Source organism: Sander lucioperca, chromosome 13 (genome assembly GCF_008315115.2).
Source record: "Sander lucioperca isolate FBNREF2018 chromosome 13, SLUC_FBN_1.2, whole genome shotgun sequence".
NCBI lineage: Eukaryota > Metazoa > Chordata > Actinopteri > Perciformes > Percidae > Sander > Sander lucioperca.
In genome coordinates, this window is record NC_050185.1 from 31,187,157 (window position 1) to 31,205,511 (window position 18,355).

At 40.6% G+C, this 18,355-nt stretch overlaps 1 protein-coding gene across 27 annotated transcripts in view; it reads right to left on the reverse strand.

The window, feature by feature from the left end:
* Positions 1-15,607, reverse strand: part of ncam1a (neural cell adhesion molecule 1a) — a 272,622-nt gene extending 257,015 nt beyond the window's left edge. For 8 of the 27 annotated variants that reach the window (XM_035990975.1, XM_031308265.2, XM_031308270.2 and 5 more), the window contains exon 1: positions 15,330-15,606. In XM_035990975.1, coding sequence (XP_035846868.1) covers positions 15,330-15,381 — 52 coding nt within the window. In that variant the 5' untranslated portion in view covers positions 15,382-15,606. Of the gene's footprint in view, positions 1-15,329 lie in introns of all 27 variants that reach the window. The other 19 variants (XM_031308262.2, XM_031308261.2, XM_031308259.2 and 16 more) reach the window with 5 other exon arrangements.
* Positions 15,608-18,355: the final 2,748 nt, after the last annotated feature.

Below are 18,355 nucleotides of genomic sequence, written 5' to 3' on the forward strand. Positions count from 1 at the left end.
ACACACACACACACACACACACACCTAACAAAAGCAGCGGATGTTACGTAAATTCCAGAAACAGTGAAGAAATGAGGCAATAATGGGTTAGAAAATGGTTGAAAAAACATTAGTAGAGTCTTAAAATCTTACTTTTTTGAAGCAAGTAATGAAAAACAGCCATTAGTATGTCATAGCACCCATTCCTGAATTAAAAAAATTAAGTCTGATGCTAGTGCAGTGATTTGTGCAACCCTATCACTGCAAATAACATTGAAACTGGACAATTCACAAGACACCAGATTGTGTCCAAATGTTCCAAGTCTTTCTCCACTATCAGCACATCACAACGGCAGCGTGGTTAAGGTTTAAATTAGGCATCAAAACAGTGAGAGAAAGATCAGAATTCATGAGACAGGACTTGGATTGAGTCTCCAGTGTCTAAGTCAGATCCATTCCATTACCTACAACCTGACTACAAAAAAGGACACTACTTCCTGCATTGTTACTGAACTTTGGCATTTGACATTTAAATTGATTTTTGCAGAATCATTCAAATATGAACCTGATTCCAGGATACACCCACATGGGCAGATTCATCTATTCTACAGAACTACATTACAATTAATGAATACAATATTGGGGGTGGCAGTAGCTCAGTCCGTAGGGAGTTGGGTTGGGAACCGGAGGGTCGCTGGTTCGGACCAAAGTACGGAGTGTGGATTGGTCTCTAGAGAGATGCCAGTTCACCTCCTGGGGACTGCCAAGGTGTTCTTGAGCAAGGCACTGTACAACCCCTCAGGGCGCTGGTCCAGCACTGGCAGCCCACTCACTGACATCTCTCCAGTGCATGAATAGGACCTGAGCATGTGTGTTGGTATTTCAGGCCTGTGTGTAGTGATTTCTAACAGAGTGTAAATTGTAATTTCCCCAAAGGGGATCAATAAAAAGTATAAGTTAAAATGAAATGAAATTACAAGTACACAGTGAGTTATGCCCTAAGGCGCTTTATTCTGTCACGTAAACAGATGGAATTCTCTCTCCCCACTTGCAGATGGTTTGCTTCTTTTCCTTAGAAAAATACATTCTGTAAAATCTGAAACCATGGATTCCTTAGATCAATGATTTGACAATGAAATGACAATCTGCTTATTGGATAAAATGTCACACTGCTACTCAAGAATATATATATATATATATATATATATATATATATATATATATATATATATATATATATATATATATATATATATATATATATACACACACACACACACAATAGACTGTTGCTGCACAGATTAAGTGCAGTGTCATTGAGGTGAGAGTGCCACTGAGGCATGCCAAACACATTACAAGTCTTTGAGAAGGAGCCTTTGGGGCAGCACAGTCTCTGAGGCCCGGGTAAAAAGAATGAGCCCTCGACTCCTCGTGTTGAATCGTCTGAGCTCGGCCCATCTGGCTGCCTGCACCACGAGCCAGGAGCCAGTATCAATCATATGCAGCATGACACGCTTCCTTTGTTTCTGCAATGTAAACATATTTTATCCTTCTGGTGTTCAGACCGAGCAATGATCTTCATTTGACATTTACCGCCCAATCTGTCATAAAAGATAGATGGAGTTAAACAGCCTCATTTAAAGTCTGAACGTCTAATATGTACATATGAAGGCACCAAACATTTTCATTATGTAACTTAAATATAACTGATCTAATTATATTTTAGGCTTAATCAAAATATAGGAAGGCATGAAAGCATAAAAACAGTTTATGGATTGGGTAATGCTTTTCAAAAGAGAGCAATATTGTGCAAAATGCAATGATACCATAATGCAATGAGTGAAGGCTGCAGATTTGCAGTATTTCTAATTCACCAATTCATATGCCAGGGACTTTGCATTTACATTTCGAGCATTTTACAGGAAATCATGCAGCAAAACACTACAAGCTGCCAAATAATATGGAGGACAAACAACTGTGCCAAGAGCATTTCTTTATCACCTGTCAACATTCATGTATCATTAACAGAACAAATTATATCCTCCAACCAGGACAAAAAGTCTTATGCTATCCATTCGCATGTGCAAGCATAATTTCTGTATAATGTATAATGTCTGTAGGGCTCAATAATTACACAGCTTCAGAACTTTGCTGTTACGGTGGCGTATTAAAGCAGCAGAGCAGCACATTATGCAGAACAGCCTCACAGATAAAATGAGACAGCTGTCAGTCAGGAGAGTGGCTATTCATTCCAGAGACATAATCAGGCCACGATTCACAAGCTCAAACTTTGCTCCTTTTACAGCAGTCAGTTTACCAGCAGAACGTCAGAGCTTTGTCTTATTTTTAGACATTTTGTGAGGAAAAACAAGAAAAATGCACATCACATGGGCTTGTCATTCAAGGCAAAGACCTCTTTTCATATCTTTTTAGGTTTCATTCAACTCATGTAGATGCATTTAATTTAGTAACAAGAATAGTAAGGAAAAGATCTAAGAAAAGGAATTTTACGCAACGTCCTAGTTTTACAATGCGATGACTGGCCTGCATCTATAGTTAGGGCTGGGTACCGAATTCGATAAGTTTTAGGCACCGACCGAATTGCCTCCTTAGTATCGAGTATCGAAAAATGCCTCGTCATTCAATACCCAATTTTAATACCTAAGGAGTAAATCTCATCAGGGTCAGTGAGCCAATAAGCATGCAGCATGCTTCTACCAAGATCTAATAATGTTTGTGACTGGCTGGCTAACGTTACACGTTGTAGAGACACGGAGGAAAATCTATACATTACACAGAGACGTAGTGGCAGCTTGAAAATAAAAATAAAAGATTTGTGCCGTAATGTTGGAATGTTCTAATTTCTTTTTGTTAGAATGGATAAAATTGGTATCGAAAAAAGTTGTTTAAGAACCGGTATCGAAGTCACGCTATTGTATCGGTACCGAAAATTAGTAAGACAACTGAATAATGTGAAAATCACACTGAACATCACTATCATTCTTAAATTAAAATCATAGGATGCAGGTCTAAAAAACATCTGTCCATATCCAACATGACTGGTTTCAGTGAGCTTTATTACATGAAATGTGGCTCCAGCGACAGAAAAGGAAACAATGGATCCAGAGGTTGAAGTGGCCTGCCGCCCCAGTGGTTCCTCCTTGACGACACTTTGCATTATGTCCCGCCTCCCTCTCATCCTCCGCCCCTTCTGCCACCCTCCACCTTTGTCTGCCTCCCGGGCTCACACTGAGCCACTCCTGGGGGCTTTTATTCAGGAGCGGTTCTTCGACAATGCCGTTGGTGTGAAAGCCTAATAAATTACAGGCCGCTCCTGATCCCTTCAAAACGCAGCAGCCTGGCCATAAACCCATAATGGAAAAGACCCTTAGAGCGGTTTGTGTTGGGTCAAATCGCGGTGATCGTCTTCAAATGTTTAGATGAAATTGGTTGTGCTTTCTTAATTTTAAAATAAAAAAAACAGCATTCAAAAGACAAATATGTCAAATCCTTGTGTGTTACATTTGTATTTGTCAAGTATTTAGAGTGTCATGCTCTGTGTGTGAAAGGAGAAAAGCTTTCGGCGTATATCCAAATAGTATTATAGTACAGAGCCCACTGAGGGTCATAAACATTAGCATAGAAATCCTAGCGCACAGATTTGTTAAAGAAATACCATTATATTCTACATGTTGCACTTAATAGAATAAAAACATGCTGGTCACAGTATGTTAGTCATTGTACAATTCCACTTTTAAGTAATACATTATGCATCTTTTAAATAGTAAATTATGCATCATTTATAAAATAGGACCTGCACCTGCTCTGAGTGACAGATGGTCACTTGAGTATAAGTATTCTATTTTTGTGATGATAAATCTGCACTTTTAATCAATAGGTATAAATACCAAACTGCATTACTTTGACACCATCTAACCCCTTTTGTTCTAAAAGGTCAGAGGTCCATATTGAAAGTCTTATCCTTCCCATGAATACATCTTGCCTGGGCGCTCCTCCAAATATTTTTTCTTACAGTTTATTTATCTGAGTAAATGGATTTCCAAACTGAGTGCACAGCATATAAATCTGTGCACACAAATTAATAATTAATCTATAATAATAACATGCTTGGTATATAATCCTTTCGTTTGGATTATCAATCCGTTCACACAGATCTCTACATTAATATTCCTTTCTACCATTTGACACCCAAGAGGCTCTGTACAATACACTCAATTAAGAAGTGGCTCATGATGTGGATTAGATTTTAATGTGCGAGTGTTGAATTCTGACAACCTAATGCAGTCCCAAGTTTTCCATTAGGAAAATTGTTCATTTCTATTTCCTAGGACATCATTTAAAAATGTAAAATGACATACAACATATTGTGTTTACCTTAGTTTAGAGAATTACATTTTTTTTTTTAAAAAAACCTTTTCATCACATACAATATTCCACACCGTTCAATGCAAACATATCAAAGAACTAAAGAATAAAAAAAGACACTTCATGAATGTAGCAGAGTGAACACAGCAGACAAAAGGCAAAAACTAAGAAAGCAGCGACCGGAAAAACAAGTAACATCAGTAGGCAATAATCAATTATGGTCTGTCACCACTGCATCGATGCAGAAAATATATATGAACAAGCCTAAGAATCTGACCGAGCATGGGATGCAAATTTTAAATCCTTGACATTTTTCAATACTCTATGCTACAGACACATTTCAGATGTTACTGAAAAAGTATTGACGTTTAATGCCATACAGGTGTTAAAAGCATTCAAGTTCACTTTGTTTGAGTTATGGAAACAGCCACCGCCTCTCAGCACCTAGATGGTGTTACCCTGCAACCACCTGCTACCAACCCAACACAAAAACACACATCTATTTTGATCAGCCTGACCTCATCAATGTTCACATGTGATTTCCATATGGGCGGCAGCAGCGAGGCTCTGTTTATATGCAGCTCCTATATTAGATTGTGGGCAGGATTTTACCAGTTAATTAGATGATATTTGACGTACCAGTTTGATCAAACTGGTCCACAGAGCCTGTGCTGCATCGGCTGTCACATAAACAGCTCTTGGATGCATCCGTTTCCTCTTGTTTCCATAGCATTACCTCACAGCAGATTTCACAGCAATATGCACAGAGAAAACAATACAGTGTGTTTTAAAACGCACACACACACACACACACACACACACACACACACACACACACACACACACACACACACACACACACACACACACACGGTTATATTTTTAAAGACCGCACCTTTGCCTTCTTTAAACAGCAACACCAAACCAAATTGTATCATCTCTGTTTGAAGTCGTTAACAGCCGTTTCTTCATTTCAGAAAATAATAGTTCTGCATCAAAAGACCATTACCCAGAAGCACAAACTCAATATTATTTTACCACAAATGAAAAATTTCACAGATACCATTTAATATGTTTTCTTTCCAGCTGAATTCACTAGTTGGTCTTGAGTCTGCAGTTTCTGCACACACAGCTATTTGAATGCACAGCAAGGGTGCCTTAAAAAGGACTCCACAAGTCTTGAATAAGAATTATGAACTCAGCTTCCACAATACTTATACTGTAGTGGCCACATTTTCATCAAGATTAGACGAAACATAGAGAGGATATAAAATATCTGAGACTACCAAGCTTGGGAAAACAGTTACAGTGTGTGACACCTGAGGTTTTAAACAGTGTGCAGTGAAATAAGTCATTCTGGACTCATTTGCTGGAATGGTCTGAAAGCACCATGGCGACACAGAGGATGCTCGCTTCCAGAATGTGCTCGCTGACAACTGTGCCAATTTAGAGAGTAAACAAGTCCACAGAATACTGCACATGCTGCACATCTCGCCTTGGTCCCATCTCCCAGAAGACACACTTGTTTTTTTCTTTTTTTGTTCTTCACACAAAAGGCTGAGGCGGCTTGGCACCTGAGGAAGCCAGCCAATCACAACAGTCCCTGGGATGAGCTGAACTGCCATTGCTAGGGATTACATCATGATGGTGAGTCACTCACTGGGATTAAGAGACAGAAAAAAGAACACGTGCCCAAATGGACCTTTTTCCACGGCAGACATTTTGACTTGTCATAGTAGGAAAAGCACAGCTGAAATTGATAACCTTAATGATGGCTCAATTCCATCAAGTGTCCCAGTAAGCTATTTCAGTGAGTCAGCATGAACAATACCAGGGCCTCTCCTAAGTGGAATGCAGCCATCATTAATGGTTTTGAACACACCTGTGCTTTTCCTACTATGACATGTCAACATGTCTGCCGTGAAAAAGGTCTATACACCATGGCCCTGCCTCTCCATGACAGCTCAGCAAAGGTAAAGTGAGACAATGATTTCCGATTGTAGGAAATGCATAGGAAGCCTGATATGTCTTTGTGCTCATAATGTCCATCAAATAAACACTGTCACTTTCACTGAGGCAAGAATAATCCTCAAGTGGGTCTCTCTTAAATTGTGTCTCTAGTGCAGGTTAACTATGTAAGTGCCAAGAACTCCCAGCAAGTGATACTGAAAGTATGCCGAGTAAATAAGCTGGAGCGCCAAAAATACTGTATGCATGTGCTAGCAAAATACCCATGCTGTGTGAGGCCTCCTACACATCCCCAAACATTAGTGTTTGGCAAGCAAATAGAGAGCACACATGTGGTATATCCAAGCTAGTATTGGAGTCAACAAGCTTGTTGACTGTTGATACATTTTTACACATTTTGATGTGAATTAGTATAATTATACTATCCTAATTATATACTAAGTATAGTGTTGCTACAGTATAAAATCAAGTGCAAAATAAGACACTATGTAGGATTCTCCTGTCCTTATGGGCATTATCCCAGCTTTGCATTACACATTGGCTGCAGTCCATGTGGCAAATATCTCATGGCGGCAAGGGCAGGAAAACACATTTTAATGGAGAGCCTGCTAGAGCCTAACTGATGTGTTGGCTGATACTAGCTTATCACCCATATATTGTGTATATATTGGCATATACTTGTTTTTAGAGTGCACTTCATCGCTTTTCTTTACCCCACTTCTTTTGAAAGCAGAAGGAAAACATAGGGATAAATGAGAGATTACCTGAGCAACCAATCAAAGGCTAACATTCAAAAAAAGTCGGGGCTAGTGAAGTGGCATAATGGAACAGGCTGGAAATAAGTCAGTATTTCAAGTAAGAGCATCAAGCAACAAAGAAAAAGACATTCAGTGAGAAAAGAGGAAAATATCTCAGAAAGTAATACACAATCACAATAAATTGTGTGAAAAATCATCACTGCATGCAATCATAAATGAGCAACAATTATCCCTGTAGACACCAGGTGTACAACAAAATGAGCTGCCTCTTCAGGTGGTTTGAAAAGCAGGATTTTAGAGTAGAAAATTATCCTCCTTGAAGACAAATAAAGCAGGTGTGATATCAGCTTGGCTACTGAAATCCTGGAACAAACTGCCTTAGGCCGCAATCAGAATGAGCACATTTGCAGGGTTGCAAAACGCGAGGTGCACCGAGTTTCTTTGTGATCAGACCAGTTGCGTTTATTGTTATTCTTGCCAGACAGCCACCGAATCCCCCGTCCTCAGCCAACCGTTATTTTGCTGTTAAATTAAATGACATCAGGCGTTTTTTCGTGTTCAGGGCATTGCAGCAAAAAAAACACGGGGTGCTCAGCAATGCAAAAGCAGCGAGCAAAATGCTTCACTCTCAGTGAAAACAATTACAAAAAGCCGCCCTAGACCGCTACAACTCCATCTGTCTGATTGGGGACTTAAAACAGCCTCAAACTTTTACTTCAACGAGTCCCTAAGCTGCAGCAAATGTAGCCAAAAACAAAACTGGCACTCTATTATAAGAACTACAAACATCTTGGAAGAGCTGCGGCGACAGCAAGTCAGTATAACTGATGCACACCAAAGACTTGTAATGAAGTCCAAATAAAGTCACATATACACACATAACTAAAGTTAATTATTTTCATGCAGCCCTGCTGAATAATGAACATCTTAAATCTGACACCAGTAGCATAAGTGGCAATATTACTTTGAGTCACATCCGTCTGCTCATTTTTCAGTGAAACTATGGGATAGGCAGTGATAGGGATTACAATGCAAAGGGATACGCAATCTTACTTTCAAGGTGATACTGAACCCATTGTTTTAAGCGGCCTAAGCATCTAAAGAACAGAAACGGACATAGACAGCAGGGCAGACTACCGTACATTGGGTGGGTGTTTAGGTTCACATGTTGAGTTGGCGTTTGTAAGTCCAGGCTATATAATTGTGGACATAGCTTGTCATGGGCCAAAACACTTGTCAGAAGGGACTCTGTGACCTAGTGGTAGCGCTACAGGAAAAGTCCGATAATCACTTTTCACACATTGGTATGGCATGACACTTGCAGCACACACCGGATGTGCAATTCAGAAAGAAGTAGCGAAGGTAAAGTAGCCAGGATGTGCCACCCGTGTGCAGGCTTACGTTGGAAACCTTGAGTGCTTTGATGCGTGTAATACGCAGCTGGTATGTGATGCCCTTTAGTCTTGTTATGGTATATTACATTTCCTGCTAAATTCGCCACATACGTTTACAGTTTACATTTAGCTTCGCAGGATAACCCCTGCAGCCGACCGTTGTATTTATTTATTATTACTTTCTGCACTTGTGTCTTAAAGATTGCCAGTATTCCATACTTCAGCGGATTTTTTTTTTTTTATATATTAAGGCGTTACATTGTCTATCAAAGCCTGTCTTGTGTTGTACTTGAAACCGGTGAACTGTTTGGTAAAGGAATGTAAGAAAATCACTTTTCTGACTAGAGTATTAACACAAGACAACTCAGAAGTGTCTGACTTTCACAGAAAGGGATTCCAACTGTTTACCAGTGCCAGTCCTGGGGGAAGTAAGTTTGAATAGTGACAGGCTATAAATAATACCGGGCACCATGCTAACAATACAGAAAACTGGAACATCAATACAAACAGTATCTATTCCAAATAAAATCGGTGCTTGCAGTTCTCCAGGTAGTTTAAGGAGGACAGGGAAATCATGCTGGGGATTCTGTTACGCTGTGAAGTATTTCTTCGTCACCTTGGGCATCGTCACCAGACTCTGCAGTCTCACTACAGAGCTCAGGAAAAAAAAATGTAATCCTGCATGACAAAGTAGCACAGATCCTCAGTGCTGATGTAGAGAACGTGGTGAGGTTAGGATAAAGGACTCTTGCTGAAGAGTACCACAGCAGACAACTGTCCATCCACCATCACCTACCATATTCTCCATGAGCAGTGTGGCTATTACGCCTTAAGGCACCAGCAGCTTCAAAGCTCTGTTTTGAGTCAGAACCACTCCCAGTGGTGTTTCACCTTGCTGAATGTGATCTTGGGGCACATTGACATCAAGCAAGGTTTTTTTTCTGAATCCATTAGAAGCTGATACCAGTTCACCCTGCTGAGACTTCTTCGGAGAACTGAAGAGTTATTAAGTATAAGAGCCGAGTTCAGTTCAAGCAGGGGATGTGACCAGAACACGGCGGGTCTGAGACAAGCTTTCAGTACATTTTTACATGTTGTGTAAATTTGAACAAACAGACCAGCAGATACCTTAGAGACTGCACGTCCATTATGCTTCTCTTCAATCACAAACCCTCAATACTGAAGTCATACTTGCTTTGACCATGACAGGATACTCAAAGTTACTTTAACTATGACCAAAAAATAACTTTTATGAATGAGCCCTTGTTTGGGCCATGTAACCTTTAATGATCAATTTGTTTTTTTCTCTTTAGGTTAAATGATCTAGCGGATCGTATCACATTATTTTCAAACAGGTCATTAGCAACTAGCTTGGTATTTGTCTAGTCTCAATGGCCGAGTAACTTGGAAGAACATCATAAAATAGATACGTTTAAAATTATGTTTAATACTACGTAGACCACAAATACAGGCCAGAAGTAGGGCTGGGCAATATATCGATATTTTATCAATATCGATATACAGACTAGATATCGTCTTAGAATTTGGATATGGCATGTGTTGTCTTTTCCTTATTTTACAGGCTGCATTACAGTAAAGTCATGTAATTTTCTGAACTTACTGTATTAGACTTACTAGCTGTTTTATTATTTGCCTTTACCCACATAGTCATTGTATCCACATTGTTGATTATCTAAAATCTCCTTGTGAAAATATTTTTTGAAAGCACCATTAGTCAACCCTAAAATATCATTGCAATATGGACATCGATGTATCTGATCAAGAATATCGTGACATTTGATTTTTCTACATAACGCCCAGTTCTAGCCAAAAATCTTAAAGTGCCCATATTATGAAAAGAATCACTTTTTCTGGGATTTGGGGTGTTATTTTGTGTCTCTGGTGCTTCCACACGCATACAAACTTGCAAACTTGAAAAAAACAACATCCATGCTGTTTTGAGTGAGATACGGTTTCTGAATGTGTCCTGCCTTCAGTCTCCAGGTGAGCGGTTCAAAATCTGCACGGCTTTCTACGTAACTAGCCGAGACGAGGGACCTAGGGGGCTAACCCTAGCATGCTAGCTCGTTCTCAGTGGCAAAACACTGCTACAACACAAACAAATTCACCCTAATCTACAAAATAAAAAATTGTATAGAACTACTTACATGTCCCTGTTCTGCCAGGTATTCCACGCAAAGTTGGAAGTGCGCCCTCGTTTAGAAGAAGTCTCCCAGCTAATCCTGCCTTGTACAGGCCGAAGTTGCAGAAACAGCTAGCTAGCTCATGTAATCCTTACCTAGCTACTGCGCATGTGCAACTGACAACAAAGATGTTACAAAAGTTGCGAGGTCTCTCTGTAGCTAAAACAGAGACCTGAACACAGTGTGAAAAGAGGAGCTGCAGCAATGTGCAGTACAACAAAAATATGGTGTTTTTTGAAAATTAAACCATGTAAACCTATTCTGATACAATCTCAAATTACAATTATGAACCTGAAAATGAGCATAATATGGCACTTTGTACGCAATACTGCATTGGGAGGCACCTGGAAAAGGCTTTGCAGTTCTTACATTCCCACTGAAAATTATAGTTTTCAGTTTTACTTTATTTGACTTTAATGTTCAAGGAACACAAGCTTAATGCTAACCGACAAAGGTTGTGTTGGTTTGCAATTGTGCAGCTACATACACACTGTATATATTGTATTGAGTTTTGCAAAGTAATGCTGTGCTGATAGAGGGAAAAAAAAACCTTCAAGGGTTGGAGGGTTGGGGGAGGGGGGCAGCCCACATTCTGTACAACAAGCCCATCTCCTTCTGTTTCGTTTTTTTTCCCTACATTCAATTCTCTATAGGACGCCTTCTTTGCTCACACAATGCAAATCACTCACGGCCTCCATTCATGCACTGATTAATATGCAAAGACAGCCCATCCTCATCTAACAGTCAGCAGAGAGGAAATTTAACAGCCAGCCGAGTCATTTTGAACTTCTGTTTGTACTACTGTCAGCATAAAAGAGCACTGAGATGACATTAATTCATAGACAATTTATCAAAATACACCGTCTAAAGTTTTATTCTCATGTTTGATCATTTATTTTACCTTTACATGATGTTTTATCCACAGATCTGCAAACATCCACTCATGACATTATGACTTGTCTGTATGCATTACTTTCTGCGCTCCTCTGTTCATTACTTATAATAATAAACAAAAATGACTGAGTAGAATAAATAGCAAAGTATATAGAAAAAAAGTAATGAATGCACAGTAGAACATGCGCAGAAATCATGTCTGGGAAATCAATTACGACTCGATACGTCACTTTTTGATGCAGTTTTTTTGCTTTTTGAATAACTACACCGTAGTAGTGGTAGTAGTACTATGCAGTATATGGCTAAATATGTGCTGAGCCCAAAGGGGGTCCAGCTGTAATCGGAGTTGCGCCTACACTGATGAGAATTTGATCAACGTAAGCTGTGATAAATTGGTACAAAATGTGTACATGTCACTTTGAACTCTGCGTGGGTCTTATTGCAACTACAGAGCAAAGTTCTGAAGATCCAGAATCTAGTTTTATTCAGAGAGCAGACTAAAAACGCCTTATAATTTTCCCTTGTTTGGTTGCTTTTTCCAGTTCCCCCAAGTCAAAAATAGCCTGTATTATTTTCATAGTGGCTTTGAACTCACCACAGCAGTTAAAGTCCCATATGTTAGCCATTTAGGAATTGTGTATTTTCTCTCCCTCTAAATGTGCTCTCTTGTTTTTTGGAGTTCAGTTCTATGCACGAAAACATTGTTTTAGATCTACAGGATCATGAAATAAACATCACGGTTCAATTCACCGTTGAGATTCCAAAGCACATGGTTGGCTTCACACTTGAACTCAGTTACCTTAAGTTTCACAAAACTATATAATGGAATGGCAGGTGCACAGCACTAACTGGGCATTTCAGACCAAAAGCAGCATTTGAAAACACAAGAAATACAATTGAGGAAGTCCAGTGTGAGTAATAGATGCATGACTATGAATGTCTGTCAGACACTGAAACACTGCAGTGCTTTAGAATACCATGAGGAAGGATTTTAAAACTATCACAATGACACTTGTATCCATCTCAACATCTGGATCAACCTCTCAACGCCTAGCAACGACAAATCACCAACTCAGGCTGAAGATCTGAAATCATATGGTCAAAATCACATTGAGGCATTAGCAGTCACTAGGTTATCACGTCTGAGAACCTTAAACCGAAAAACCACATCCCTCAAGGGAGGCACTCTCCAGTAGGTGTGACAAATAGTTGTGTCTCTGATTAGCCTCCATCACCTTACACTCTTCCAAGTTGAAGAATGATGACCATGGATATAGTAGATCCCTCCAATAACACAAGGTCAGAACTGGTAATACACACTAGACTCAATCCATCTGGCTGCAGACAGACCAAGACAAGAAAGGCCACTGTCTGTCTCCCCTTCTAAAATCATACTCTATTTAATCTGGCCAATATTCAATACATTTCTTGGAAGGTGGTGTGGCTCCTCATCCTGTAATGTTTTTGACTAGACTCCAAATTCAATTAGCACTGAACTGGAACAGGAACTGGAAATCAATAAATGTAATTAAATTGCTCAGCCTTCAAACTGTGTGATACTGTCATTAGCCTTTTAATATACCCCGGGCCTATCAAATAATGTGATCAATTTCTTTGAAATTTTTCCCCTATTGCAAAAGAGCAGAGCTGAGGCACAGTTGTCTAATTATCTTCCTCTTGGTTCTTTTCACTTTCCCTCCCATATGAGGTGCAGTGAATTGCGAGGGCGTCAGAATATTTTGGCAGGATCATGAATCACATAGAAAAAAAAATGAACACATCCCAAGTGGTCTTGGTACCATACCGCCCTCTACACAACTAACAGTGACAAGTTGACAGTGTTTGGGTGTGAAAGGTGCCAAGAAACTGTTCATTTGAAAATACCTCAAGCATATTCTAGAAATCTAAATAAAACCGGTTTATTTAATGTGTATTAGAGGTGCATGTAGTTTAGTTGTGTGTATAGTAAAGGTATGCAAATACTGTCAAGTCACAGATCTTTAACAACTTGTGCCCAAATAACCCATTAAATCCTGACCATTAGATCCTGACCAATAGATCGAGCAGGCCAACAATATTGGTCAATTTTAGCTTATCACAAATATATTCAATAGTTAGTCCACCAGAGGGTACACGTTTATTTTTAAATGTCAAGCTCAGTAGATATCTTAATCACATAACTATGGGGCCCATATATCAATCCATCCATCATCTAATGAATATAATATCACTTTTTTTTTTTAAAACTCAAATATTGAAATCAGCCAAAAAAATAAAAGGTAAAAATAGGAAATTAACAAAGAACACTGCAGACCTTTAGAATATGGAGGAAGACTGGTGAAATCTAAAGATGAGGTTAGAATAATCATCCTTCTCCATTCTAATTGGGACAATGTCTAATAAATGAATTTATTATCAAACTATTGTTCCTCTCTCCAAGGACCCCTGGGGGTCCTCAAACTCCACTTGGAGCACACAGTTGCAGTCTATAGAAAGAGGGGGCAGATCAGGGAGGGAAGGAGGACGTAAGAAGCAGGAGAGTGGGGGTTTAGGGGGGCAATGGCTCCCCCTCCCGCCCTATATAACCAAGGGAGCTCCGGGATTGGCTTCTATTGTATACATTGAATGACTATTCAGTCGTCCTCAATGGCTGACGAATTACCTCCCAACCAACCAAATGAAAATAAATAAAAAACTACGATCAAATCAGCCTGGCCTGAATGTCATCATTTTGCGCCAAAAAAAACGCACTGCGCTATGAAGTTGGAAACTCCAATGTCCTATTTGGCAAGATAGAAAAACAAAAGAAACAATGGTTATGTCACATAAATACGGCCAAAGGCTGTTAACCTACACGGGCAGACTGATGTTAAACTCTAAAACCCCACATTGTCACATCCGCGCCGAATACGGTTTTCGTGCCAAATCCGATGATGGCTGGACACATCTAATCCATCCAACGAATACAGTCTGAGCGCGTGCGTATGGGAAACAAAAGTCGAATTTTTATCCTGATAAACATGTCCCTGAAGCTGGTTTTAGTAGACTGAAACAAAGCATCCCCGCTAAGAGCGAGCGCTCCGGACACTGCATCTTCGGTGCGTCACAGCTGACCCAGCAGAAGTGAGAAAGGCGAGGTGGACTTTTGGATGAGACCATATGCCGTTCAGTTGGTTAGAAAACGGTGCTTTACAAGCAACCACAGAGTATGAGCAATATCAATATCTAGATCAATCCTAATCTCAGCCAGCATCCATAACCTTTACCCGCACAAATGAACTCACTAACTCGCAGAAAAACGCAGCAAGTGTGCGTAATTTTCCTCAAAATGAAGCAAACATACAATATGCCTAACTCAGAAAAAGTAAGCCAACCGGACCTGAGATGGCATACTACTGTATTGCGCGAAAATATTAAAAAAAAAAAAAAAAAATGCAAATGCAAGCGTCTCCTGATACGAAACTAGGAATAAAAGGCGTCCCGGTTGGGATTTCACGCTTTATTCGGCTCAACGAGATATTACACTCTCACTTCTTAGAAAAAAAACTTTTTGTACAATCGTGATTATATGAGCAGAGCACCAGCTCTAACCGAGCGCCACTGTCCGGAGTCAGAGACAAGGATGCCGCCGGGACCAGAGGATGCTGCTACAGCATCAAAACAGCTCGGCCTTCACTCCACAGATTTAGCTTTGCCCACAGGCTTGGAATAACCTAATATGAATAATAAACAACTCCGCTTCTTACCTGCACAGCCAATGAATAGCAATCCCCAGATGAGGTCCCTTATTTGAAGCATTGCAATGTGTCACAGATATTCTCCTTGAAGAGCAGACGCACTTTAAAACAAGCCAGGGGTCTCTACTGAGGAGGTGGGAAACAGATATCAGCCTTTGCCAGGAGACAACAACAGCTACCGGACGGAATTTTGGTCCTTGTCGCTACCCGTGTTCACGGCACAATGAGTGACAAGCAGCAGCCGTAGCACGCACTCACTCACACACACATGCACGCAATAGATACCAACACGAATTACTCCGCCCGGTAGGGGAGGGAGAGAGAGAGAGAGAGAGAGAGAGAGAGAGAGAGAGAGAGAGAGAGAACACACACACACACACACACACACACACAGGGGGCGGGCTGAGGTGAATGTAGTAACAAAGTAGTGCGCGGAGCCGCCAGTGTAGACAGCAGATGGTCACCAGAGGCTTTAATTCGGATTACCGAGCTTACAAACTAGCTAACTGAGGTTTGGAAACACATGGAACAAGACAATTATTCTAAACCGAGGACTAATTAAATGTGTCACTCAGATAAGACCATTAATGATGAATAATTTAAATGATGCATAATCAACATGGTGTTATTTCTGACGCTGCCAAATCGGCATTCAAATGTCTTGTTCTAAAACTATAGCCTACATTGTTTTGTTTTTTTGATGTTTAAAATTTCATTTATTTGCAAATCAAGTCCAAAAAAACAAAACACATTACATACAACACAGTTAATCATTAGTTACCAAAGCATATTCCCCTCTCAAAGGCATGAGCGCCTTCTTGGGAAATAATTCTAGTCAAAACATAACAGAGTTAATTTTAAAGAAACAATCATAGTTAAACTAGCCTACATTATTTTATTTCATTTAAATCACTGATCACATTTGCAAAATGTCTAGGCACATGTAAATCAATGTAACATTTTGGTTTATGGGTCTATTTCCTTATAATAACTCATTTAGTTAGTGAGCTTATAAGCAGCATTTCCAGAGGAAGAAACTGCTTCATTAAAGGCAGCAGAACAAGGTGTAAAAACAACATTGATATATTATTACCTTATGACGTTAGTACGGCAAACATGTCAACAGAAACTGGCTTATTTACACATACAGCCGCTACAAAGCAACATTAGCATTCTGTCGAAGTTGTGTTTGTGTTCACCTGATGAATGTTGAGTCCATATATTCTTTAAAAATGTGCCACGGTATCATACAATATGTCAGTGGCAGCACAAACCTGGCCACCAATCAAAGGTGATGCGCCAACAGTGTCACGGCAGTTCGTGAAATGGTCACGTCATTTTTAATCTATTGATTCATGTACACGGACAGGTTTATCTCGCTTTTTTACGTGGTGCTCAGCACGTTTTTTTAAACAAATGTATTTCAATGGAAAGCATATTTCGCGATCACAGCACGATTCCGGGTTGGGTTTAGGAAACCAATAACGGGACGTGGGACAACAACGGGACGGTTGGGTTTAGGAAATGAAGAACGGGGAAAGGAAATGTGACACGTGGGACACGATCCCCAGTCTCCGGTGGACGCGGGAAAACAATGGGGCGGTTGGGTTTAGGAAAAGAAGAACGGGGAAAGGAAACGTAACACGCGGGACACGATCCCTGATCTCCTGGGTGAAAGTCCTGTGTTGTTTGACCCATCCACCACCCCAACCAACCTCCCTACACAGATTTTCGGCCTTTCATACTACTCGCTACTGTAGTCGCTCTTAATCCATTAGTTTAAAAAACGTGCTGACCAACACAAAAAAAAAAACGTCATAAACGTGTCAGTGTACACAAGTCAATAGATTAAATAACGTGACCATTTCACGAACTGCCGTGAGACTGGGTTGTGTGCGCTGATGGTAAATTTACTAGTTGGAGCAGTCAATCTGACACGAGTGGCACTCGTGTTTCCAGCTAAAAAATACACTGAAATATACTAAAATACACTATGCCCATACTCCTCTCAGTATGGGAGGGGGGGCACTTGATGTGACTAAGGGTATGTCCCAAAGCCCTTAAATTGCATCTCTGTTTCCTCCACTTGCCCCTCGCGTCTTAGTCCCTCCCACCGAAGCGGCCCGGGACAGACGCGATCATCATCGAAATCATCGGAGGAGAGAGGCAACGAGCAGAGGGATGAGTTGTCCTTTCCTCTGAAGTGTCACATAAATACATCAGCTGTTTGGGCGGAGTTAGCAACTCATTCAGCTGCACGGCTTCCGGGAAGGCTGCTCTCGTGTATCCTCGGCTATAGCTCCTCGATGATCCCTCCTCGGGGACGAAATAAGAGCTTTGAGATGGCCTTCACCAAGGAGGGACAGAAGAACATCCGGTTCAGCCGAGGACCGAGGAGCTTTCAATTAAGGGGTATGAGATTCAGTCTAAGTGCCCTTTCACACCTATCATTCGGTCCGGACTTTCTAGTTTGATCCAAACCAAAACAACAGGTGTGAAACCTCCCCCAGACCACAGTTTTTTTTTTTAACTTTATTTATCCAGGTAAGTTGATTGAGAACAAATTCTCGTTTGCAACAACGACCTGTCACATTCACCCAGTTCCACATTCATACCTGGAAGCTGCCCAGTACAACCACAGTCTGATTTGCTGGCCACTGAGCAGCTCCACTGGAGCGGTTGGGGTTAAGGGCTTTGCTCAAGGGCACCTCAGTGGTGGTAATGAGGGAGGGACAAGAGCTGCTCTTTCACTTTCCCCACCCAGATTTCCTCCTGGTCACAAGCTCGCTTCTTTAAACTTTAGGCCACCACTGCCCCCCTAACCTGACTCCGCCAGATGGATTGCTTCGCATTTGCTCGGCATATCCATCTGGGAACTTTCCATTGGAGAACTTTTGGGAAGGGGCGAAAATACTGGTTAGCTGATTGGATAAACCATCTGTCTATCACCACCTATGTTGGTGATAGACGGGCCAAATCAACCAATCAGATCAACGATATATCAAACTCTTGCTGAAACCAGTCGGGAGAAGAGC